General features: G+C 47.8%; 1 protein-coding gene across 2 annotated transcripts in view; it reads left to right on the forward strand.

Annotated features, from left to right (window-relative positions):
* Positions 1-22,396, forward strand: part of Dhrs7b (dehydrogenase/reductase 7B) — a 28,845-nt gene extending 6,449 nt beyond the window's left edge. For both annotated transcript variants that reach the window (XM_021176910.2, XM_021176909.2), the window contains exons 2-7: positions 6,922-7,100; positions 12,469-12,572; positions 15,547-15,763; positions 16,224-16,316; positions 20,092-20,244; positions 21,968-22,396. In XM_021176910.2, the coding sequence (XP_021032569.1) occupies positions 6,929-7,100; positions 12,469-12,572; positions 15,547-15,763; positions 16,224-16,316; positions 20,092-20,244; positions 21,968-22,173 (945 nt within the window). In that variant the 5' untranslated portion in view covers positions 6,922-6,928 and the 3' untranslated portion in view covers positions 22,174-22,396. The remainder of the gene's footprint in view (positions 1-6,921; positions 7,101-12,468; positions 12,573-15,546; positions 15,764-16,223; positions 16,317-20,091; positions 20,245-21,967) is intronic.
* The last annotated feature ends 4,045 nt before the right edge of the window (positions 22,397-26,441 follow it).

Here is a 26,441-nt window from a genome sequence, read left to right on the forward strand (position 1 = left end):
TGTCTTCAGACACTCCAGAAGAGGGAGTCAGATCTCATTACGGATGGTTGTGAGCCACCATGTGGTTGCTGGGATTTGAACTCAGGACCTTCAGAAGATCAGTCAGTGCTCTTAACCGCTGAGCCATCTCTCCAGCCCTGCTTTTTTTTTTTCGTTATGCTCTTCCATTGCTGTGAAGAGACACCGTGACACACCAACTCGTATGGAAGAAAGCACTTAATGGGGGTTTGCTTACAGTCAGAGGCTTGGTCCATTGTCATCATGGTGGGAAGCATAGTGGTATACAGGCAGACATGCTAGAGAAGGAGTTCAGAGCTCTACATCTGGATTTGCAGGAGCAAGAAGAGAGAGACGTGGGGCTTGGAATGGGCTTTTTGAAACCTCAAAGTCCACCATCAGTGACACACTTCCTCCAACAAGGCCATACTCCTAATCCTTTCAAATAGGAGTCGTGACCAGCTATTCAAATCTGTGAGCCTATGGGGGCCATTTTCATTCAAACTGCCACATATGGCTTTGCCCTTCTGGCTTTGCTGCGTGTGATATTCTTTCTCTAGGGCAGATTCCGCCCCGTGTGTGCAGTTGTTTTCCAGCTTGCCATTCCACTGTAGTGTTCAGGACAGGCTGTTGTAGGATGAGGTGATGCTTCTCCTTTATATTTGTACAGGGCACCAGGCTTCATCCTCAGACTTCCACTGCAAGTTGGCCTGTAGTGGTCCAAAGTGGTCCATTCTTAAAGTCAAGAATACAAGAAGGGATCATGGGATCTCCCTCCGAGGCTAAGGAAAGCTGCCGAGGCCAGGCGTGTGTCAGAAGTGTCCCTGCATGGAGGCCCAGAAAGGCTACTGTGTGAAGCTCTGAAGTTGAAGCCTGGATTGCATTGAAGATGCCAAGATGTTGGAGATGCTCAGGTCACTGTACACCTGCCCAGGAGAGCTGCTAACAGGGAGTGGACCCAGCCCAAGAGAAATAAGTGCACTGCAGTCAACAAAGCATGAAAATGGAGTACCAGTTGCTGATACGAGAGTCATTCCTTCCTTAAGCATTGAATGCTTTGGAGCATAAAGGGACACCAGCAGTACTGAGTGTACTGGTGTACTAGGGAGATCCGTGATCAGTAACGGCTTCCATGTAGAGGAATAGATACGCAGGAGGAATGGTAGACAGAAAGAAAAGAGGCAGGGCTGAGCTGTAGGAGTTTTGTGAAAGGGAGACTAAAAAGAGAGGGTTAAAGATATTCGTACAAATGACAGAGCAGCCTTTTGGCTGGAGACTGGAGGGTAGGCAGCCAGGACTCTAGGCTACAGAGGGAAAAGAAAGATAATAGAAATTGTATAGAGAGAAACCAACAGCAACAGTGAGGCCTGTGCTGGTTGGCTACACGGACCTGGCCGTATTTCATAAACAAAGCTGGGAGGAGACTGGGTGTGAGGCCACACACTGCTGACTCTGACTTGATAGGCGACTTGGGGTTCAGGCCAAAGTCTCTGAGTACTCAACGGCAAAGGTGGCTAGGAGCTCGGACCGAAGAGAAGGTGGTTCTCAAACTTCAGATGGTGCAGAGCAGGTGGGCTCTCTAGTTGCTAATGGTTAACCAGAGTTGGGGTTGAAGAATTGGCCAGTGGTCTTGGTGTCCGTCCCTCCCTACGTCCTCTTCTCTGTCTGTCTGGTCTGGTACTTACTGGCCATTCCTTCCGCTTTTGCCTTGAGTGCTGGCATTACAACTGTCCGTCATTATAACTGGCCCTGCTCAGACTTTTGGAAAGTCAATAGGAAATTTCAGATTTCAGCTAAATTTTAGTCTTACATTGGAGCCTGTCTGCCCTTTGGCCCTGTTTCCTTGTAGTATGGCTCAGTATCTCATGATTGCCTTTTTACAGACCTGGACCAATTTCTCCCTGTGCCCTGCAGAGTTCTTAGGACCTGTCTAGTGATTTTCAGATTTAGATGTTTAATTTCTGTGCATAGTTTCTGATGAGATTACATCTGCCTGTTCCTACCGATGATTTGAGTTCTAAAACATTGCTTTAAAGAATAAAGGAGTCTTGGGAACAGATTCCATCTCTGACTTACAATGATGAACTTTGGCCAAAGTAATTGAAATGAGTAATATCACGGGTGACATAGTTTATGTCTAAGTTCGTATTCTTGAAGCCATTGCCACAACACCTCTTGGTGGAAGAGAAAAAGAGCAGCCGAATGTGAGAGCTCATCACCCTGGCAGCCTGGGAGCCCCTCGGCCCTGTCACTTCCTTGTGCCAATTTACATGGCTCGTTAGTGCAAGTTCAGGCCCTAGGTCCCTCATTGGCAGGTGACTGGTGGACATGCTGCATGTATAGGTGGCACGTCTTCACTTCCTGACCAGGGAGCTCTCCCTGTTTCCTGTCCTGCTTCCCACTATTGTCAGACAGCCCCAGGAAGAGTCTATCCCTTTTCCTACCAGTTGATGTCTGGAAAATGTGAGCAAAGTAAGCCCCCCCACACCCCTGTTCTGTTATTGGGTTGGGTTGGGCTTTTTCTTTTTAATTTTTGTTTTTGAGACAGACTCTCACCAGGCTAGCCTCAGACTCATAGATATCCCACCATCTCTACCTCTTGAGTGCTGAGATCTGACTCCTTTGTATACTGTCACCCTGGCCTTCCTCATCTGTCCATGATTTGGCCACACCCTGAACTAGAAGCTAATAAGCATTTGGATGAAAAATGCATACTTTATAAATCAATTTAAGCCCTTCTGTATGCCATTTTGAAAGAAAACAAGCTTATCTTTGACCTTGCTTTATATAGAAGATTTATTTCTTAATCTGGAAATATGATTGCCTGACACAAAATTTCCTTCAACTTTTCAATAGGATTAGCCTATCTCTCTTGGCCTATCCATCCGGCCCTTTCAGAGAAGCCTGGAAGAAGCTGGGCAGTGGTGGTGCACGCCTTTAATCCCAGCACTTGGGAGGCAGAGGCAGGTGGATTTCTGAATTCAAGGCCAGCCTGGTCTACAGAATGAGTTCCAGGACAGCCAGGGCTATACAGAGAAACCCTGCCTTGAAAAACAACAGCAAAAAAAAAAAAACCAAAAAACCAGAGAGGCCTGGAAGGTCTAAGCAGCCTGGGGGCCCATAGGTGTATTCATGTGTTCTGCAGTGTAGAAAGGGTATTTGAGTAGTGGAAAAATGAACGTATCTTAGTTAGGGTTATTATCACTGTGATGAGACACTATGGCCAAAAGCAGCTTGGGTAGCAAACGGTTTATTTGCCTTCCATGTCCACACAATAGTCTGTCATTGAGGGAGGAAGTCAGGGCAGGAACCTGGAGGCAGGAGCTGATGCAGGGGCATGGAGGGGTGTTCTTTACTGGCTTGCTCCCCCTGGCTTGCTCAGCATGCTTTCTTACAGAACCCAGGAACACTTGCCCAGGGTTGGCACCACCCGCAATGCACTGCATAAGTCACTAATTACGAAAATACCTTACAACTGGATCTTAAGGAGGCATTTTCTCAGTTGAGGTTCCCTCCTTAAAACTATGTAGCACAGCGTATAAACATTTTCACCTACTTGGGAAGATTATGTCATAATTGAACCCGGCTCATCAGTACAGTACAAATGGCTTGCTCTGTGAATGTCTTTCCCATGATGGTTATACTGAGTTAGTGTGGAGAGTTGGCCCTGATGTCTAATTTATTGTGTGTCTGCCTCTGACATGGCTTGACAGAAGGAATGAGTGCAGCTGTGGACACGCCTCACAGACAGTGGCATGGGCTGAGGATGGGTCCTGTTAGTCCTGGGTGGACAGTGTCATAGTTACTTCTCTATTGCTGTGACAAAACATCATGACCAAGGCAACTTATAAAAGGAAGCATTTAATTGGGCTTATAGTCCCAGAGAATAGAGCCCATGATGGCGGAGCAAAGGAACAGCTGAGTGCTCGCATCTCGACCTGCAAGTAGGAAACTGTACAGACACGGGGAACAGCACAAGTCTTTTGAAACCTCAAAGCCTGCCCCAGTGGCACACCTTCCTGAACAAGGCTTTGGCTAATCTTGCCCAAACAGTTCCATAAACATGAGGGCCATTCTCATTCAAACGTCCACGTTCTACTCCCTGGCCCCATAGGCTTGTAGCCATATCTTAATACGAAATGCATTTAGTCTAACAACAAAGGTTGGACTCAGTACCTCGGTCGTTTAAAAGTCCAGAGTCTCTTCTGAGAGTCAAGGTAAGAGATTGATTAATCTCTTAATTGTAACCTCCTATAAAATAAAAAAGCAAGTTACATAATTTCTAACATACAATACCACAGGCTACGTGTCACCATCCCAAAAAAGAGGAATGGGGCACAGTGAGGAAACACTAGGCCAAAGCAAGATGGAAACCCAGCAGGGCAAACTCCAACTCCTGTAGTGTGTCCGATGTCAAAGGGCCTGGACGCCTCCATGCTTCTCTCTTGGCTGGTCCCACTCTCTGGGCACAGCTCTAACATCTTAGGATCTTCAGTGTTGTAGGCTGCACCTTCACAGCTGCACATCATGGCCTGTAGGGACTCCCCGCCACATGCCTGGCCTCAGCACGTCCTTTATTGCAGAGGAAGGTTCCACAGTGCCTTTGCTGGTGTACTCTCCAGAACTCTAAAGCCAAAACCACATGAGTGACACTGCCAAGTCTGGCTGGCTGCTTGGGGTGGAGCCTGGCCCTCTGCAGTTGAAGCTTTTCCTTTGTTGCTTTTTTTTTTTTGACTTTTTGAGACAGGGTTTTTCTGTGTAGCCTGCCCCCCCCCCCCAGCTGTCCTGACCCTTACTGTATCGTCCAGTCTGGCCCAGAACTCATAGATGCACCTACCCCTCCTGCCTCCTAAGTGCTGGAATTAAAGGTGTGCACTACCACCACCCGGCTTCCTTTGTTACTTTTTAGGAACAGAAGATTCCCCAGGCCTCTTCTTTTCACAAGATGGAATTTGAGGTGGGTGGGGTCTTGGTCTGAGGGCAGCCCTCCCTTTCCCAAGAGCTGGCTTCCTGGATTTCCTCATCCCTTTCAGCGCAACTCATTCTCCTACGCTCCATTTGCTGGCGCTCTTTCTGTTCACACTGTACACTTTATGTTTGCCGCGCTTGCCCTGTTTTGTTGTAAACTAGCATAAGGGTGGTACTAAGAACCACAGGACAGGACAGGATTGCCTGTGGATCTTCTCCACTCATTTTTAATTTAGCCTTAGGGGCAAATTCTCATTCATATTCTCTCTCTCTCTCTCTCTCCCCCTCCCCCCCCCCTTTCTGGTTTTGGTGTTTTGGTTTCAAGACAGGGTTTCTCTGTGCAACTCTGGTTGTCCTAGAACTCAACTACCTTAGGCAGAAAGCAGCCAGGTTATCAGTCAAAATATCACAAGAATGGTCTTTAGCCCGGCTATGAATATCACTCCCGTCTGGAGATACTTGAGCTGGACCTCCATCGTCCAATAGCTCTCAGCACTGCTACTGTCTCCCAGGCTTTGACTAGGATGCTGCAGTAAACTCTGCTTACAGTGTTCAGCCACTTTCCTAGTCTGACATCCCAAAGGTTTCCACATACCTCCAAAACTCAACACGGTGAGGGAGTTTACAGCAGTAGCCCACTCCCTCCTACCAGCTTCAGTCTTAGTAACTATTCTGGGACAAAACATGGTGACCAAGGCAACTTTCAAAGGAAAGCATTTAATTTGGCTCACAGTTCCAAAGGGCTAGAGTCCATTGCAGAGCTTGGCAGCAGGAACAGCTGAGATGCCACATCTTGATCCATCAGAGGCCCCCACTGACATACCTCCCCTGATAAGGCCACATCTCCTAATTCACTCCAAATGGGTCCACCAGTTATTCAGTCCAGAGCCTTTGGGGGGGGCGTGGCCTTTTCTTGCGGTCCTAGGTGGCTGGCTCAAGCTTCATTAGGCTTCATGATGAGGTACCTGAGCTTTCCTGTTTCCCTGGGGCTGAGAAGCTCTGCTCTTTCCCTGCTCCCTGCTGGATGGGGCAGCCTGCTCGCTGCAGCACTGACCTTGAGACATTTTCTGTTACACACACATGAAACTTTTCTCTGTGTGTGACAAATTTTGTTCTGTTTGTTAATTTAATTATGCTGGTATAAAAATTAAACTTTATTGAATCCTATTTATTTAGTGAGTTTTTGTCATTTGGTACAACCCAGCATTCCCAAGGTCTTTTTAAGAATTTGTTTGTTATGAAGTGACTTTCTGAGGTCTGAGATGGCTCTGCATGAGGCTGCTACAGCTACTTGCAGCTGTATCCCTGGATCTTGTACAAAGATAATTCATCCCTCCTGTTAACAGACCTGAGCAAAGAGGTCAGAGGCCAAATTTGGCAGTGACAGGTGGGAGTGGGAGTGGTACCCGCCAGGCTAGAGAGAAGACGGTTCTTTGGGGCTCTGTGCTGGTGCTGCACCACATTTAGGGTCTAAGTTTCTGGAGCCTCTGAGTCAGTGACTCCTGATGTTTTGACTTTGTCTGTGGGTGCAGCTGTGGCTCAATGAAATGCAGCTGAGACTGTTGGCTGTGGTCTCAAGGGGCCACGAGAGGGAGTAATGGAGTGGTTTCCAGTCCTTGTCCCTGAGCCTAAGCTCTGATGTCCTTCCCTGAGTAAGGTCTCTGCCCACCCACTTTCTTGCTGTCTGGGAAGTGACCAGCTCCTGGGCCATTTGGACAAGGCAGGGTTGTTCTAACCTGAGATTTGCTCAGTACAAGGAGCTGGGATTGTAGTAAGGAGAAAATTTCCCCAAGTCCTTGACTTAGTTGGGTTGAGCCCCAGTCCCCTCCCCTCCCCTCCTGGCCCTACTTCATTGTATGGAGAAGCAGAAGTGGGAGCTGCTAATTTAGAGAAGGAGCTTTGGCTAATCCCCAGTTCTCCTACTCTGTCCCTAGTAACTTGGTTTGGTTCTCCCAGGAAGGGTATGCTGAAGGAGAGGGTCATGGACTTGGCCTCCCAGATGACCATCCTGCCCCTGCTGTTTGGCTGCCTGGGGATCTTCAGCCTCTTCCGGCTGCTGCAGAGGATCCGCTCAAAGGCTTACCTGAGGAATGCTGTGGTGGTAGTCACGGGCGCCACCTCAGGTCTCGGCAGAGGTAAGTCATGGGGTCTGTGATGGGGAGTCATGGGGAGTGGAATCAGCAGGCGTGGCAGGCCATGCAGAAGGGACCTGTCCGTGGTCCAGTTGGAACAGGGCATGTGAGCAATGAGCAAGTCTGTGGGAATGAAAGCAAGTGAAGAGGCTACTTCTGGACAGCAGTAGCTTTCCTCAGCTCCGCTGCTTGAAAAGAGGGATTTTCGGGGCTGGAGAGATGATTCAGCGGGTAAGAGCACTGACTGCTCTTCCGCAGGTCCCAAGTTCAAATCCCAGCAACCACATGGTGGCTCAGAGCCATCTATAATGAGATCAGATGCCCTCTTCTGGTGAGTCTGAAGAAAGCTACATATAATACATATAATAATAAAGCTTTAAAAAAAAAAAAAAGGAGCCGGGCGTGGTGGTGCACGCCTTTAATCCCAGCACTCGGGAGGCAGAGGCAGGCGGATTTCTGAGTTCGAGGCCAGCCTGGTCTACANAGTGAGTTCCAGGACAGCCAGGGCTATACAGAGAAACCCTGTCTCGAAAAACCAAAAAAAAAAAAAAAAAAAAAGGAAAAGAAAAGAGGGATTTTCAGATGTGGAGAAGTAGGTGAACGGTGTTTTGACCATTTCCCAGGTTTGTGTGACACACTGGCCTTTGGCTGGGGGCTTGGCACTGGCTTTCATGCATTTCCTCTTCCCCATCAGGGACTTAGCAGGGTCAGAGGTCAGATCCATGAGGGCCTGCTCCTTCCCTCACCCAGGCCTTCATCTCAGTGCCACTGCCCTTCAGTGATACCTCTGAGGCTCAGGGAAAGTGTGCTGGATGCAGTCTCAGCCCCTTCCTTTTTAGGAGCTCTGCCACTGACTCCCACAGCCCAGGCGGAGGATCACGTCAGACCTGCCAGGTAGAGCATCCTGCCCTCTTTCTTCTGACTTTGCCCTGCACAGCATAGCAGCTCCCTGTGGCTCCAGCGCCATTCCCGGGAGGAAGCTTGGGCCCTGGGCTGCACTCTTGCCTCAGTGGTTGCTGAGTAGTGCTATCTCAGCAGAGTGTTCCTAACAGGGGTGGGGGTGGGGGTGAGTGTGTGTTGGGGGAACAGTTACCAGTGTGCTCTCTGTGCCCTCATAGCTGAGAGTCAAGGCACTGTGACTAGATCTAGGATTTGTTGCAGCGGCTGCAGAGCCAGGAGCCAAACCCAGGTTTGACTCAATCCTAAAGCCACAGCCAGAGAGAATATGTGGGGCATAGGGATATGACAGATGCACCTGCGAGGGGGGAGGGGAGGGGAAGGTAGTAAAAGGTGCGGGAAGGTGGATGTTACAGGAGCATGAAGGAGCAGACAGGTCTGTAGTGTGCCAGGGGACCTGGGGAGGTCTGGGGCTGTCCCCTGACACTCTGCTGGTAAGCAAGGTCTCTGAGGGTGACGCTTGTGTCGGCTGTTGGAGCTTTGGACTTTTTAAAGCACAGCTCTGCCAGGCCCTATGCCATTGGCCAGGTCTCTGACCTTACCCAGCTACTATAAATAGGCTGGTTAGCAGCTGCTTAGATCTCTGCAACGAGGAAGTTTGTTTATTGTTTATTTTTCAGTTTTTTCAGACAGGGTCTTACTGTGAAACCCTGGCTAGCTAAGAACCTGCTATATAGAACAGAGCAGGTTGGCCTTGAACTTGTGATCATCCTCTGGCCTCTGCGGAGATTACAGGTCTGTGCCACCATACCACGCCTAGCTTGAGGAAAAACAAAATTTAAAGTTCTTGAAAAGTGGCAGCTGGCTACAGTGGGATGGCGCACTCAGGTGCAGGACATGAGGGCGCAGGACATTGTCTCTGTCATCTGCACTTGTTCTCCTATTACCAGGCCTCACTGAAGGAAACAGAAACTGTGGTTGAAGAACCCATCTGAGTACAGTGCATGCTGTGCTCCGATGGGAGTGCTTACAGCCTGCCCCACTTAAGGCCTTGGCAGCAGAAACCCATCCAGGTGGTGGGACAGAGCCGCAGGCGGCCACCTCAGAGAGGACACCCCTGTGATGCTGCCAGGCTAGGTTGCTGTCCACTAGCATCCGCTAGGAGGGGCATCCATGTGGTCCTTCCTGCCGTGTCAGGGTCACAGAGTGACTTCTCAGACAGACTGATCTCAAAGTTTGTTTTCTGTTTTGTGCATTTAAACTACATGACCATGTGTAAATGTGCAGGATGTTCTGGCTGCCAGCTCTAGTCAGCCTGAAGCATGGTTTCCAGCCCAGGCAGGCTGGCAGTGCTGAGGGCTGTGTGCAGCCAGATAGCTGTCAGCCTCTTCCCTCGGCCCTCCTGCCTCCCTGGGTCAGCTTTTCCATGAAGTGAGAGTAGACTCCTTTCACCCTGTTCTCACTTCTGTCACTCCTTACCCCAGTTACAATGTCTTCCCTTTTAGGCATCTCTAGGAAGCGAGGCTCATTTAGAATCTAGGAGGTGATCTTCTAGAAGCTGTCTGTACACCAGTATGACTCCTCACTTTTGGTCAGGACAGGACAAAATGGGGTGAGGAAGCCATCGGGGTCCAAGCTTCTGACCTGTAGGATGATGTCAGAAGCCCGCTGAGCAGGTCCAGCCTCAGGTGTGCTGGCTTCTGGTCTGCCCACAGGTCCCACCCCACCTGTGCTGGGGACCTTTGCTGTTTGCTTTGGAGATCTCCCAGGGATGGGCAGGAGCGTTTCTGTTCTTCACTCATCTGCCCCTCCTTAGGATGAGCCAGTGAATGGCAGTGCTGGACTTACTTCAGAAATGACAGCAGTCCCGAAAGCATAGTACAGTCTGCCTAGCACCTCCTTCCAGAAGGCCGTGTGAGGGGTGCTGGCCCAATGTGCTGGGGAGTGCTGTGCAGGAGGCCTAAGGAACAGCCACAGGCTGTGAGGTCCCCCTCTGTCCCATAAGCCGCTTGGTTGATGGAGCACCTCTCTCCTTTACGAGGGGCACTGTATGCATTTCTTCTGCCTTCTGACTCTTGTGTGAGGGAAGGTTGTTCATCACAGTGTGCACTGCATAGCCCTTTAACCCTGCCCCTTCTCAGGAAAGCAAATGACAGCCACATTTCTTGCCAACCCTTTGGTGATGGCATTCAGAGGCTGAACTGCCCTGTAAGGCAGGCTTGTCCCATCTATGAGCCATGGAGCCTAAGAAGCCACTATACTACCTGAGCCTCTAAGATTGGTTCTGAGACCTGTGGATAGTCTGGGGCCCATGTGTCCTGAGAAGACATATTCAATGGCCTGCTTTATTTACACTTAAGCGAGCTCATTAGTTTGTAGAACACTTTTGAAGAGCAGTTTGGAAATGTTAAAATATTAGCCAGACAAGGCAGTGCATACCTGGCCTGTATCCTAACACTTGGATGATAGAGACAGGAGGACCAAGAGTTCAAGGCCATCATGGTGAGTCTGAAAGCCAGACTAAGCTAAGAGGATACGTGAGCTCATGTTTAAAAAAACAAAAAACAGGGCTGGCGAGATGGCTCTGCTCTTCCGAAGGTCCTGAGTTCAAATCCCAGCAACCATTTGATGGCTCACAACCACCCATAATGAGAACTGATGCCCTCTTCTGGTGTGTCTGAAGACAGCCACATGTACTTATGTATAATAATAAATAAATCTTTGGGCTGGAGCGAGCAGGGACTGAGCGAGCAGAGTTGACAGGAGCGAGAGCAGTCCTAAAAATTTAAGGCTCACAACCATCTGTTCAACAACAGTGTACCTATATACATAAAATAAATAACAATGCCTGACAAATACAGAAGTAGATGCTCACAGTCATCCATTCGACGGAGCACAGGGTCCCCAATGAAGGAGCTAGAGAAAGTACCCAAGGAGCTCAAGGGGTTTGCAGCCCCGCAGGAGGAACAATATTTACTAACCAGTATCTCCAGAGAACCCTGGGACTAAACCACCAACCAAATAAAACACATGGTGGGACTCGTGGCTCTAGCTGCATATGTAGCAGAGGATGGCCTAGTAGGTCATCAATGGGAGGAGAGGCCCTTGGGCCTGTGAAGGCTCTATGCCCCAGTGTAAGGGACTGCCAGGGCCAGGAAGCTGGAGTGGGTGGGTTGGTGAGCAGGGGGTGGGGGGGGGATAGGGGCTTTTTGGAGGGGAAACTAGGAAAGGGGATAACATTTGAAATGTAAATAAAGAAAATATCTAATAAAAAAACATTAAGCCAGGCGTGGTGGCGCATGCCTTTAATCCCAGCACTCGGGAGGCAGAGGCAGGCGAATTTCTGAGTTCCAGGACAGCCAGGGCTATACAGAGAAGCCCTGACTCAAAAAACCAAAAAAAAAAAAGAAAAAAAGACATTAAAAAAAATTTTAAAAAACTTTGAAAAAAATCAGAAAAAGATTAAAGTATCAGAGACATGTATTAAAAATATTTCATAGTGCTTTACCTAATGAAGTAATTACCTTCTTTAAGATATTCAGCTCCAGTGCCCTCTGGTTTAGGTATTATTTGTATTAAGAAAGGGAAGGAGAGAAACATATTGTAACTTAGGTGACTATCATAGAACCCGTAAGCACAGGAAGTCTAGAGTTGCCCACAGACCTAGCTCAAGTCCATTCTCGAGCACTGGCCTGCCCTCTGTCAGGGCACCAGGAGTTAGCTACGGCATGTTTGGGGACAGTAAACAAGGAGCAAGAGGCACTCTCCAGGTTTCCCCTACTTAATTTTGCTGCCTCAACTTCTCAGTCAGCAAGACCTTAGGCCCAGCATCAGCTTCCATGGCCTCTCAAGTGCTTTATATACTATCCCCTGCCTCTAGCTCCTACCCTTTGGGGCTAGGAGTCTTGAAGGGCCCCCAGCCTGATTTTCCAAAGAACTGTGCGTGTATATCTGCCAGTTGCATCAGTGGTCTGGGGAGCAGCATTGGCGGTGCTGGGCCACAGGTCCAGGGACCACAGCCACAGGAGAGCTGGTACCACTCGTGGAAGTGAAGTGTCTATCAGGGCAGGTTTCCTGCCTGCTGGTCTCAAACTGCTTAGGCTTGCTGGGCTTGCTGGGCTTGCTGGGCTTGCTGGGCTTGCTGGGCTTGCTGGGCTTGCTCAACTACAGCAGAGTTGATGCCCATAGGGTTGCTCAGGGTTATTTAAGAACACCATGGTAAGTCTGAGCACTGCACTCACAAGCCTATCTACCTTCATGCCTTTCTCTGCCTTATACATGCGTGTCATACCTTGGGATGCAAGGCCTACACTGAGCTCATACTCCCTCCCAGCTCCACACTGCTCCACACATAACATGTCAAGTATGTGAGAAGCAGGCCTTTTGCAGGGTTGAGTGTCTTTGAACTGAACTACCTGGAGGAAAAATGGCCCTGGATAATTTCAGCTATCAGAGTTCTTCTCTTTTCACTTAGAATGTGCCAAAGTCTTCCATGCTGCGGGGGCTAAACTGGTCCTCTGTGGACGAAATGTGAAGGCCCTGGAGGAGCTCAGCCGTGAACTTGCTGGTTCTTCTCAGGTGAGAACAACAAGGATTCTGTGAGGGAGGAAGGAAGAACTGCTGTGGGCCACAGTAGCCTACTCCAGGACTGCTGAGCTACACAGATTTATCCATCCATCCATCCATCCAAGTGATCACATTGGACTGGCAAGCGGCAGGCTCCAAGCACATTTTATACCCCCTATATTGCTATTGTACACTGCTGGGCAAGCGCTCTGTCAACTCAGCCTCATTTTGGTCCTCTTTCATGGGTTTGAGTTACTGTCTGACTTCTTCTCATTTATTTATTTTATGCATATGTTGTTTTTTTTTTTAAAGATTTATTTATTATATGTAAGTACACTGTAGCTGTTTTCAGACACTCCAGAAGAGAGAGTCAGATCTCATTACGGATGGTTGTGAGCCACCATGTGGTTGCTGGGATTTGAACTCCAGACCTTTGGAAAAGCAGTCGGGTGCTCTTACCCACTGAGCCATCTCACCAGCCCCATGCATATGTTTTTATGCATTGTCTTCAGACATACCAGAAGAGGGAGGGCATCAGATTGGATTACAGATGGTTGTGAGCCACAGTGTGGTTGCTAGGAATTGAACTCAGGATCTCTTAACCACTGAGCCATCTCTCCAGCCCAGCTCTTAAACTTTCTAAAGCTGAGACCTTTCATAGTTCCTCATGTTGTGGTGACCCCCAACCAACAAATTGTTTTCATTGCTACTTCTATAACTGTAATTTTGCTAGTTATGAATCATAATATAAATACATGTGTTTTCTGATGGTCTTAGGTGATTTTTGTGACAGTGTCCTTTCACACACACACAAACACACACACCCCAGGTTGAGAACCACTGATCCAGCTGTGTGAGATTTACATGTGTTGACTCAGGTCTTTGGTTGGCTATCACATTCTCAGAGCTCTACATTTCTTTTTTTTTTTTTTTTTTTTTTTTGGTTTTTCGAGACAGGGTTTCTCTGTATAGCCCTGGCTGTCCTGGAATTCACTTTATAGACCAGGCTGGCCTCGAACTCAGAAATCCGCCTGCCTCTGCCTGCCAAGTACTGGGATTAAAGGCGTGGGCCACCACACCCGGCTCTACATTTCTTAAGTTGGCTTGCTTGATGGGATACCTTAGGTTTCTCAGGTTCTTCTTTTCTTTAGATTTGTTAATTTAAATAATTTTGATTATTCTGTTTTTAGTTCAAGGATTTCTTACTCTTTTTTTTTTTATTAAAAATTTATTTATTTATTTATTATATGTAAGTACACTGTTGCTGTCTTCAGACACTCCAGAAGAGAGAGTCATATTTCGTTACGGATGGTTNTGAGCCACCATGTGGTTGCTGGGATTTGAACTCTGGACCTTTGGAAGAGCAGTCGGGTGCTCTTACCCACTGAGCCATCTCACCAGCCCAGATTTCTTACTCTTTCCTTACCTGCTTTTAAAAAAATTATTTATTTTTATTTTATGTACATTGATGTTTTGCCGGCATGTTTTCTGTGTGAGGTTGTCAGATTCCCTGGATCTGGAGTTACAGACAGCTGTGAGCTGCTTATGGGTGCTGGGAATTGAACCTGGGTCCTCTGCAAGAGCAGCCAGTGTTCTTAACCACTGAGACATCTCTCCAGCCCTCTTCACCTGCTTTTGAACTCTATTGTCGTTACTACTTCATTTACTGTACTTTTTAGCTCTGCCATTTCTTTTTATAACTTTTCCCTTTATTGAAATACTTCTTTTTAATCCATTTCCTGTCTTTGCCTGTGTCTTCCTTCCTTCTTTCAGCATTGCAGAGATAGTTGTTTTTATGTCTTTATGTATAAAATCTAGCATCTTAGCTTTCTGGGGATTCTTTTCAGAGATTTCTTTATTCATTTGATTGGTTTGGTTTTTTGAGACAGGAATTCTCCATGTAGCCCTGGCTGTCTTGCACATTGCTCTGTAGACCCGGCTGGCCTCCAACTCACAGAGCTCCTCCTGCCTCTGCCTCCAAGTACCGGGACTAAAGGCATGTGTCACTACTGCCCAGCCAGAGACTTATTTATAATTTTGATACTCCAAAAGCAGTCTCCGGGCAGCTGTCTTAGCGGTAGCAATTGAAACAGAGCTGCCTGCCTCCATGCCACACCTCAGGAGTGAACAGCAGGTCAGCAATATTTGGAAGCTAAGGTCTTTCTTGCCTACCCTGGGTTCCACAAGCTGCACCAGAAATATGGACTGCCTTTCCCATAGTTACCTGCCAGGTTGTGGGGGCAGCAGCTGGCTGCAGCTCAGTGGCTGCAGTTCACCGCTGGTAGCTGTGAGTTATCAGCAAAGTGTGCTCTGAGAGGTCACGGTCAGGTAGGGTTCCTGTAGCTTCCAATTCTGCTCTCTTCTCTGCCTTTCCCTCCCTTCCTGCCTTCCGAAAGCTGCCCAGCAGAACTGTGCTGGGTGGGTTTCGCTAGCGTCTGGCGCTTTGCTGCATTCTTTGTGACCATGGAGTTAAATGCCCGCCCCTCCAGACTGGGTCAGGAGGCATATCTGGCCTCCTTTTTCTGTGTCCCAGTGCTAGGCATACCAAGAATACACGAATAACATTTCATGAACAGATGACTGGAAGTGACAATCCCAGATGGACCGGGCCTGTGCATTGGCGACTTGAGTGGCGTCACGATGTACGGTGTGGAACAGCAAAGGCAGCTATTGTTAATAACTTGTGGTAATGTACTATTCAAGTTTACACCATATATGATCCCACCCTGTGGGTTTCACAGTCTGGCTGTTAAAGGTAAAAAGAGCCTGTGGTCACATCTGGTGGTGTATAGCAGTCACCTTCAGTCTAGGAGAAAAGTTGCCCAGACCAGATGTGAACAGCACTGGCAGGGACTTCATATGTTGCCACATATGAGGGGTGCCACGGCCTATAGTATTTGTGCTGAGTGGGATATTCCCAGAACTCTGAAGAGTAGGAATGTGGCTGTCATTCATAAGGTGCATTTTGTGTTTTGTATTTAACCAGGGACAGACACACCAACCCTTCGTGGTGACCTTTGACCTTGCAGATCCTGGTACTATTGCTGCTGCAGCAGCTGAGATCCTCCAGTGCTTTGGCTATGTGGACGTTCTCATCAATAATGCTGGGATCAGTTACCGTGGTACCATTAGTGATACCATAGTGGACGTGGACCGGAAGGTGATGGAAATAAACTACTTTGGCCCTGTTGCTCTAACAAAAGGTAGGCATCTTGGGGTCAGAGATGTGAGCATTAGTCATTAGAATGCCTGTTCATCTTGCTTGCTTCTTTGTAGTGAGACACTGCCTTTTCCTGTCCATTCCTCTTCCTGCAGTGGGTGTGGTCATTAGATTTTGGGTGCTTGGCCTTTTCAGTGTTTATAGTTGTACTGTATCTGTTTTGGGCCCTCACATCACATCAGTGTCGAGCTCATTGGTGCAGCTTTGCATTTCTGCTCCATGGTACCTGCATCCCACTGAGGGAGGGCAATGATTTGATGTACAGACTTCAGATCAGAGGCCAAGCTCCCAGTAGGACCAGGGGAGTCTGCTGTTTATATTCTATTCTTTCCAACAAACCACCTCCTATTCCCCCATGGTTCTCCATGGAAAACTCTTAAGTCTCCTCCAGTAGCACCAGGCATAGAGACTGAGAAAGCTAACTTTCCACCCTGTCCCCTCAGCGCTCCTACCCTCCATGGTGGAACGGAAGCAAGGCCACATCGTTGCCATCAGCAGCATCCAGGGCAAGATCAGCATTCCTTTCCGATCGGCATGTAAGGACTTTTACCTTTCTTTAAAGTGTTTATTGTGTATGTGTTCCTGATTATAAAAATGGTGTGTTCTTGGGGTGATGGTGGTGCACGCCTTTAATCCCAGTGCTCATGAGGCAAAGGCAGATGGATCTCTGTGAATTCAAGGCTAGCTTAATCTACAGAGCGAACTGCAGAACAGCCAGGGCTACACAGAGAACCTAGTCTTGAAAAACACTTCCACAAAATAACTCAAAATGGTGTGTTTATTAGCTAGATTCATACACTGCAGAAATGCCCTACAGAGAGATGAAGCAACTTAACTTCATTAGAACGTTTTTTGTAACTTTATTTTGTTCTGGTTTGTTTTGTTTTTTTGAGACATAGATTTTCTACATATCTCTGTCTATCCTGGATCTCACTCATTATGTAGTCAAGGCTGCTCTTGAACTCAGAGATCCACCTGCTTCCACCTCCCAAGTGTTTGGCTGCCATAACAATGATCAGAATATTTTAAGTAGTCACATACCTTAGTTCAAATCCCAGTTTACCTCTTACTCATTAGGTGACCTTGGGCAGGTATCCCTGTCTCTATCTGCTTATCCTTACTTAAAAATGGAAGCAGCTCAGCCTGGAAGGCTGTTATGAGGACCTGCAGCAACCCTGGGTTGAGTGAAATCCCTTCTTCAGCTCTCTGGGGCATAGGGCTCCCAATTTTTTTTTTTTTTGGTTTGGTTTGGTTTTTCGAGACAGGATTTTTCTGTGTAGCCCTGGCTGTCCTGGAACTCATTCTGTAGACCAGGCTGGCCTCAAACTGAGAAATCTGCCTGCCTCTGCCTCTCCAGTGCTGGGATTAAAGGCGTGCACCACCACCGCCCGGCAGGATCACATTTCACATAGTGTTTCTGACTTGGTCATCCACTAGATGAGCATATAGGTCCTTTTAAATCAGGTACAGTTTAGTAAATGACTATGACATAATTACCGTAACCCCGGGGAGTCCCTCTACCCCTGCCTAGCAATCTGTGGCAGAATCTCCATGGGTAGTCTATGTCTAGCTGTTCTCAGGGACATTAAGATAAGCCACAAGAAGTAGAAACAACATATAGAACACCAAGACATGAGAAGCGCCCAGCTGGCTTCTGGCTCATGTGCTCACTGTCATTTCATTTGCTGCCCTCCTGTTACACATGCCGACAAACACACACAATGTAGCTTCTAGTTTAGGGGGTGAGGGGCTTTAAAAAAACGTATTTGAAAGGTAATAGCACAACGTTTTTTTTATTTTTATTTTTATTTATTTATTTATTTTTTTGAGACAGGGTTTCTCTGTGTATTGCCCGCCGCTTTTGTTCCCCCTGGTAAGAACACACTCAGGGCAACCGGAATCTTCTGCGGCACAAGCTTTATTGCTTACCCCATCAGGAGCCAGTGGAGAAGAGAGCCAGAGAGAGAGAGAGAGATGGCGGAGCCCCCTCCCTTTTATGGAGGACTGTCCTCCGCCTCGGACGTGTCACTCCCTGATTGGCTGCAGCCCATCAGCCAGAGTTGTCGTCACGGGAAAGGCAGAGCACATGGGGTGGGAAACTACCCCAGCGCATGTGCAGATGGTTTACTACTTAGAACACAGGTGTCAGTGCCATCTTATAATGTCGAATGTGAGGACGGCTCCTTACATCTGTGTAGCCTTGGCTGTCCTGGAACTCACTCTGTAGACCAGGCTGGCCTCGAACTCAGAGATCTGCCTGCCTCTGCCTCCCAAGGGCTGGGATTAAAGGCGTGCGCCACCACGCCCAGCAACTTTTTTTTAAACATTAATTTATTTAATGTATATAAGTACGCTATCACTCTCTTCAGACACACCAGAAGAGGGCATCAGCTCCCATTACAGATTATTGTGAGCCATCATGTGGTTGCTGGGAATTGAACTCAGGACCTCTGGAACAGCGGACAATGCTCTTAACCGCTGAGCCATCTCTCCAGATCACCCCCTTTTGTTTTTAAAGATTAATTAATTAATTAATTTCATTAATGTGAGTACACTGTAGCTGTCTTCAGACACACCAGAAGAAGGCATCAGATCCCCATCACAGATGGCTGTGAGCCGCCATGTGGTTGCTGAGAATTGAACTCAGGACCTCTGGAAGAGCAGTCAGTGCTCTTAACCACTGAGCCAGCTCTCCAGCCTCCCCACTTCCCCTTTTTTTAATGTGTGTTATTCTCTGAAACAGTGTCTTGGTAACAGCCTTTGCCCATCCATGTCCAAGGACGAAGTTCATTCTGGCTAGCCCAGTGGAGGAGGGAGGGGCTGAACTGTTTCAGCCCTTGTTGACTTGTGACAACACTCAGTCAGAAAAGGACAATTGGCCTTTAAACAAAAGTGTATTGTTTCTCCCAGGCCTGGACCCTGGCTCGGCCTTCTGGCTCTAGGTGTGTGTGTCCTTAACTCCACATTGCGACATCATACCTGCCTCCCAGCACCCGTTCAAAGATGCAATGAGATGTGCTGTGTAATTTAAAAGAAATGAAGCTTTATGCTTCTGTGGGTATATTTCTCTGTTGTCTCTATTATGTTTAATCCTGATAGCCTTGGACAGTTACTAAGGCCTGCTCATATGATTCTGCAGAAAACAAAAACAAAAACAAAAAAACAAATCAAAATGCTGTAATCAGGAATGATTAAGCAACTAAAGCCTAGTGTTAATAAGGGGTAAATTTCCATAGTGGTCACAGAGTATGTAATGAATTACTCTACTCCATGTTTTACTTTGACTTAGTTCCACTAGCTTCTGTTCTCTAATTGCCCACTGACTGCAGCGGCTGTGCATGGCAGTCTGGTTACCATGTGGTTAACTAGGTTGAGTCTGGCCAGCTTCCTAGGGAAGTGGGGTTCACCTAGTGATTAACAGCCTTCTTAGCAAGGAAGAGGGAGAAATGGCTTTCTCTCCCACTGCTGTTAAGACTTCTGAGAAGTTCACAGCAAGAGCATACACATTAGGGAGTGGCACTGTGTATGCATCCTGAGGAGGGGGTCAGCTGTAACTGGCAGCTTTGTAGACTTGATGTGCACAGCATATCGAAAAGCCCATAGCCTGGGAGCTCTGGACTGACCCAGCTGTCAGTACTTCCGTCTTGAAGACCCAGAATGGCTGCTCTCCTCAATCCTTAGGCTGTCTCCCGAGTCACAGACGTCAGAGTTCTCTCTAGTCATCTAGCTCGTCTCCTCACACTGCCTGCTGCCTTCTGGCACCTGCTGTGACACTCCTTACACTGCCTTCCCAGTGTGTTGGAAGCCCCTGTTGACAAGGACTGAGACATTTAGAACTCCAAATTAGAGGAAGTGGGTTTTCTGTGGAGATGCTGGTTTGTTGGCACCAGCCTAGGGAACTGCTGCAGTCCTAAGGGCTTGAGTCTATACAGCCCTGCATGAGGGAGGCTCCCAGGGGCCATGCTCAGCAGCCATCGAGACTGGGACAACTTGTGCAGGCTCCTGTGGGATCCAGCTCTGTCACTGCGGAGCCTCTCCCCCACAGGACTAGATAGACCCACCTGGCAGGGCTCAATCTATTTATAGATATGTATATGCACATGCGCACACACACCACATATATCACTTCTTTTCTGAGCCATCTGAGGAAGCTGAAGGCATGGTGGCACTTTATTCCTATTACCTTAGGATCTTCTAAGAACATGGACACAGTGCACTTGTCAAAGCCAGGACATGAACATTGTTGTAGCGCTGTAATCTTACACGATATGCCTACACCAGCTCACTTTCTGCCTTTGTCCACAACTACAGATTCAGCCTCCAAGCATGCAACCCAGGCATTCTTTGACTGTCTGCGTGCAGAGATGGAAGAGGCTAACATCAAGGTGACTGTGATAAGCCCTGGCTACATCCATACCAACCTCTCTGTAAATGCTGTCACTGCCGATGGCTCCAGATATGGAGGTAGGTCCGGCTTCTCTCCTTCATCAGTAAGAGCTACAGCTTGACTGCAGCGCAGCACTCTGCTAGCCTGAGTGTTGGTTGCAGATGTGGACTGCTGTGTACTTGGCGTTTCCCCCTTGGCCTTATCACTTCAGCTTTCAGAACAACACACCACCCCAGTAGGTAGAGAACTGGCACAGTAAACCCCTTGTGAAATGTCCCCAAACTTCCCACTAGCTCATCTGCAGATCCCATGGCCCAAGGAGTACCATCATCATTAGGACTAAGTCAGTCAAACTGATGGAGGGAAGGAGGTGGGGTCCGGGGAAGGAGGGGGCATAATTGGCTCCTATGCAGGGCGTTAGAAAGTGGCTGGTTTCAGGGGTGGTGTTCGGGTGAGGCTGGGTCAGGTACAGCAGTGTCAGTCTCCAATCTGCTCAGCCAGAGCAGTGCTGAGCTAACCTATAGGTTCTGCACGTGGGCTGAGCAGCCTGACTCCTGCTTATGCATATAAGAACACACAAAGAACAGTTGACTTCCATCTTGCGTCAGCTGGTCCAGGAGTGCTGGAACTATTAGAGCCAGCCTTACCTTCCTGCCCTTGGAGCAAGTCTGCTATCTATCTGTCCCAACAGACTGACATTAAGGCCTGCCCTGGGATGTGTTTTCTATGGGTCTGTGCAGCTGCTGCTACCCAGCTGATGCAGGTCTTGCATCTATCCAACCAGCCTTCAATCAGTGCCTTTGCCACAGCAAGCCTTTCTGCAGAAAGTAACAGTGGCAGGAGCCAGACAGCTGCAAACCTGTCCATCTTAGAAAATTCACTCAACCAGTTCTTAGCTTCCCATTCTTCTGTGGTAAACACAGTGAGGACAGATACCAGCGAGGGAGCTCGGGTTCTGGGTGGTGTCTGCCAACTGGTTCTGCTGTTAGCAGGATGATGAATCACCAGCAAGGAAGGAGCATCAATGCTGTTACCCTACACCCTCCTCTAACTGCCCCATCTGTTCCTCATCCAGTTCTGGATGACACTGGGAACTGAGACAGCTGCTTACTCCTAACTAAGTGCATAGAGGGCGCACCTGGGGTCAAGTGGTCTTTACCATCTCCCACTGATAGCCTTGAGAACCAGTCAGGACAGAGATGATAGACCATCCCCCAGTCACTAGCTGTTGCCCAGATGCAGAACACCTAAAGTCAAGAAGACTGAGGCCAGTTCAGATGGTTCAGTGGGTAAACATCTGCCACCAAGCCTTACAACTTTCTGGGTTTTTTAGATTTATGGGTTTTTTTTATGTATATGAGTGCTCTGTTGTCATGCACTTCAGAAAGGGAATCAGATTTCATTACAGATGGTTGTAAGCACCATGTGGGTGCTGGGATTGAACACAGGACTTCTGAGTTCTCAACTGCATCTAACTGTTGAGTCATCTCTCCAGCCCCCAATCTTCTTTAGATGGGGCTGGAGTCCACTTTGAGGCCTCCCTGTCCTGGATTTTGGCATTTGCCACAGAGCACCAAACAGACACATTCCTTTTGGTTCCACACACTAACTGGTATACCCAGTCTATTATCTTGTCTGTATCTCTTGTCCCCATTTCCCTGCTCCGAACCATGAACGTTTCTCACTTTCTCAGTGTAATAACCATCTCTGTCCGGGAGGAGCTCTGGTGGGACTCTGAGACTTGGTTGGCCTCATGCCTCCTTGTTTATCCTTAGGTTCCTTTTCTTTTGTTTACTGTAGCTCTAGACAAGAACACAGCCCAGGGCCGAAGCGCTGCAGAGGTGGCCCAGGATGTCTTTGATGCTGTGAGGAAGAAGAAAAAAGATGTTCTCCTGACAGACTTTGTGCCATCCATGGCTGTCTACATCAGAACTCTGGCTCCCGGGCTCTTCTTCAGAATCATGGCCTCTCGGGCCAGAAAAGAGCGGAAATCCAAGAGCTCCTGATGCTGGTAGGGCTCCTGGCTTGGGCAGCCTGATCAGACCGACTACCACACCTTCCTGGGTGGGGATTGCAGTGCACAGGATCCGCAGCTGAGACCTGGTGGAGGGCTATCTTGTATTTGTTTCCCAGGGAGTGATTAGCCCTTAAGGAGTGAAATATGGAGTTGTACAGGAACTCTAAAAGATGTAAAATAAATGACTGAAGAGTGGGTCAGAGTTCACAGTAGAAGAACCACGTACAGGTCTTCTGAGTCTCGGACGTCCCTGATTTCAGAAGTGGTTCTGGAGGCTTGGGGACCAGGCATAATAGCACCAGCCCCAAATCTGGCTTTTTCTTTTGTTTTTCAAGGCAGGGTTTCTCTGTTTAGCCCCAGCTATCCTGGAACTCACTCTGTAGACCAAGCTGGCCTTAAACTCAAGAATCCACTTGCCTCTGTCCCCCAACTCCCAGGGCTGGGATTAAAGGTGTGTACCACCCCATCCCTATTCATCCTACCTTCTCAAATCTGCTCTTAGTTTGGCTTATTGGAGACCACTGGCCCAATTCTTATGGAAGAGGCCTGAGGGAGAAGGCTGGTAGTCTTAAGATGGTCCCAGGTCCTGCTCTTACTGTAGAAAGTGGGTGAGTGTGGAAGGATGTTGGTGTATCCTATGTAGTGCCAACTTTAGCCATCAGAAAGAATTCCCCCGAGTCCTCTCCCCTGGTCCTGCTACTTTTCCGTAGCCTCACCGGGTACCATTCCAAGCTGAGGTGAGCCTGTTGGAGAGCAGCCAACAAGGAGAGTTGCTGCTTGGCTCTGGTGTGGCATGGGAAGAAGGCACTCAGACTGCAGATGTCGGCTGGGGTTGCACTGCTCAGGCGGTGCCCCGATTCCAGGAAGAGCTAGGAAGAGCCCTTGTGTTCACCTTTGACTTTTGGTTTCTCTGTGTAGCCCTGGCTGTCCTGGAGCTCCCTCTGTAGACCAGCCTGGCCTCAAACTCAAGAGATCTGCCTGCCTCTGCCTCCAGAGTGTGGGGGATTAAAGGCGTGCGCCACCACCATTGCACCATCACCACTGTCTGGCCACCTCTGACTTATGAAAAAGGCATGATGTGCAGGTCAACTTCATTTTCCAAGTTTAGAAGGAAATTTTTTCTGTTACAGAAACTGAAAGCTGAAACCATAGGAGGTGCACTGGAGATCTCCCCAGATAAGAGTAAAACTCCCAGCCAGGCGTGGTGGTGCATGCCTTTAATCCCAGCACTCGGGAGGCAGAGGCAGGCGGATTTCTGAGTTCGAGGCCAGCCTGGTCTACAAAGTGAGTGCCAGGACAGCCAGGGCTACACAGAGAAACCCTGTCTCGGAAAAAAAAAAACCAAAAAAAAAAAAAAAAAAAACTCCCTTATAAAGCTGTCATGTTCACTTAGCTCTGGGCCTGATGAATTGCCTTTAAAATGAACAGATAAACATTGTGTGTTGAGCACACCTCCTCCTCCTCCCTGTCTGCCCTTTCTCTCTCCCATCAATCTCCTTCCATCCCCATCACTTCTATTTTATTGTCTATGTACCTCATTTTATGTGACTATATGAAACTTAGGAGCCAAAAATGAGAAAAACATATACTTGTCTTCTGAGATTCGCTTAATTTAAGGTATTATCTCCAGTTGCACTTGTTTTTTCACAAGTTGGGAAGCAGAGGCAGGCAGATTTCTGAGTTTGAGGTCAGCCTGGTCTACAGAGTGAGTTCCTGGGCAGCCAGGGCTACCTAGAGAAACCCTGTCTCGAAAAACAAAAAAAAAAAAAGAGGAAGGAAGGAAGGAAGGAAGGAAGGAAGAAAGAAAGAAAGAAAGAAAGAAAGAAACAAAGAAAGAAACAAAGAAAGAAAGAAAGAAAGAGTCAGTCAGTCCAGTGAGTGTGCTGTTTTCTTATCCTTATCTCTATTTCCTGTCTGGTGTTGGACACCTCGGCTGGTTGCATAGCTTAGCTATTGTAATTATTGCTGCAGTGCTCACGGATGATCAGGTGTCTCAGATGGTCTGACTCGCACCCCTGGGTAGCACAGTACACAGCAGGTCTCTTTCTATGAGAAACTTCCATACTGATTTCTGTACAGGTCACACTAGTTTAGATTCTTACCAGCAGTGTGTAAGGGTTCCCTTTGCCCACATCCAGGCCAGCGTTTGCTGTTTTCTTAATGACTGACTTTGTAACTGAAGTGAGATGTCTGACCTGCATTGCTCTGATGCATAGTGAGACGAACAGTTTTCATGTTTTGTAGCCATTTGTATTTATTTCATCTGTTATGGTTCATTTTTTAAAAGTTCATTGTGTATTCTAGATATTAACCCTCTCAGCTCTGACACAGTTTCTTTAATCTTGTTGGCTCTCTCCACCCAAGTTACGCTCCCTTTGCTGTACAGAAGCCTTTTAGCTTCATGAGGTCTGATTTATCCCTTGCTGGCCTTGTCACCTGAGCTGCAGGGGTCCTGTTCACAAAGTGCCTATTTCTGGAAATATTTTCCCCACTTTTTCGAAACAGGTTTGAGTTTCACATGAAGGTCTATTTTGGAACTGATATATTTTTGTGCAGGGCAAGATAAAGATCTAGTTTCATTCTTGACTATGTGGGTGCCCAGGCTTCACAGCTCCTTTTGTGCATTTCTGGCATCTTTGTAGCTCCAGTGATACGAGTTTCACTTTGTCCCATTAGTCTACGCCTGCTTAATGCTGATACCGAGCTGACTGTTCTGACGACCATGAGATACTTCACGCTCTGTAAGGTGATGACCTCCCACGTTTATTCCTTTGTTCAAGATTACTCTGGTTGTCTGGGATCTTTTGCACTTCTGAAATTTGTTTTTCTAGTTTTAGTTGATTGTTTTTTCCAGACAGGGTTTCTCTGTGTAGCCCTGGCTGTCCTGGAACTCACTCTGTAGACCAGGCTGGCCTTGAACTCAGAGATTTATGTTATTTCTTAAGAATGGTTTTTGAATTTTGATGCAATTACATTGACTCTGGTTATATCTGATACGGTATATGGTTCTTCCCTCCCTCCCAGACTATATCTCAGTCTGGCCTCAAAGTCACTCAGTAGTCAAGGATGGCCCCCCAAGTCCTAATCTCCCTACCCCAGCCTCTCAAATGTTGGGCTATGCATGTGCACCATGCGAGTTTATAGAGTGGTAAACAGACCTAGGGCCTCAGGAATATTAGGCAGTCCCAAACTGGGTTACATTACCCATCCCAAGATTGCTATTTTCACAAGATTAATTCTTCCAGCCCTTAAAAATGGAGGTCTTCCATCTTCTAGTGTCTTCAGTGTCTTTCTTGAATGTTCTAAAGTTTTCTTTGTCAAGGCCTTTATCCCATCCCCTTGCTGAGAATGTCATTTTCTGGTGAAGTCTAGTCATGTAGAAGAATCATTCGCAAATAAGGATACTTTCCCCTTTTCCTGTTTTATATGTATGGGTTCTGTCTGTGTACATGCCTGCTATGCACCATGTGACATGTCTGATGCCCGTGGAGGCCAGGAGAGGGCATCAGATTTTCTAGGACTGAAGTTATAGGCAGTTCTAAACTGCCATGTGGGTGCTGGGAATTGAATCTGCATCCCCTACAAGAGCAGCAGGACTCTCTAACCACTGAGCCATTTCTCCAATGCCTTGTGCTTCTCTCTAGACCATGATAGGTGGTTAAAAATCGCTGCAATAGCCTAAGGTCAGTGTTGCAGGCTTTCAAGTTCCCCGGGAGAAAGAAGGTGAGTATGTGACCGGACCGGGTGACTTATTTACCATGGCCCACACCTTGTCCTAGATGGCTCAAGAATTGTGGGTGAAATGTGGATACAGATCATGGGTGGCCTCTCATCTTCCACAGATACCATCTACCCTCCAGGGAGGAGGGAAGGACCCCTTAGTGTTCATAGTAGATCACACTGCTAGGGGGGAATCAGTCATTGCCAGCAATAACTATCCTAGGGCTGCAGCCTAGTCCCTGGTGGCATAAAGTTACAAAGCACCCAGCTCTGACACCCATTGGCTGGCACTTTGAGAAGGATCACGTCCAGCTACCATTCTTTCCTCTCCATTGAATAAAATGATAAGCCATAGCAACAGCACACTCAGTCCTCACAGGATAGAACATTAAACTGTTGAGGCTGGTTTGGGGAGACACTGATAGGCAACTTAAGAGCTACAGAGGCCTCACTCCAAAAGTGAGGGGACCAAGGATTCATGTGACCTGCATACTTATAGACACTCTGGCCATGTCCTTTGCTTCTCATGCCAGCTGA

Source organism: Mus caroli, chromosome 11 (assembly GCF_900094665.2).
Source record: "Mus caroli chromosome 11, CAROLI_EIJ_v1.1, whole genome shotgun sequence".
Taxonomy (NCBI): domain Eukaryota; kingdom Metazoa; phylum Chordata; class Mammalia; order Rodentia; family Muridae; genus Mus; species Mus caroli.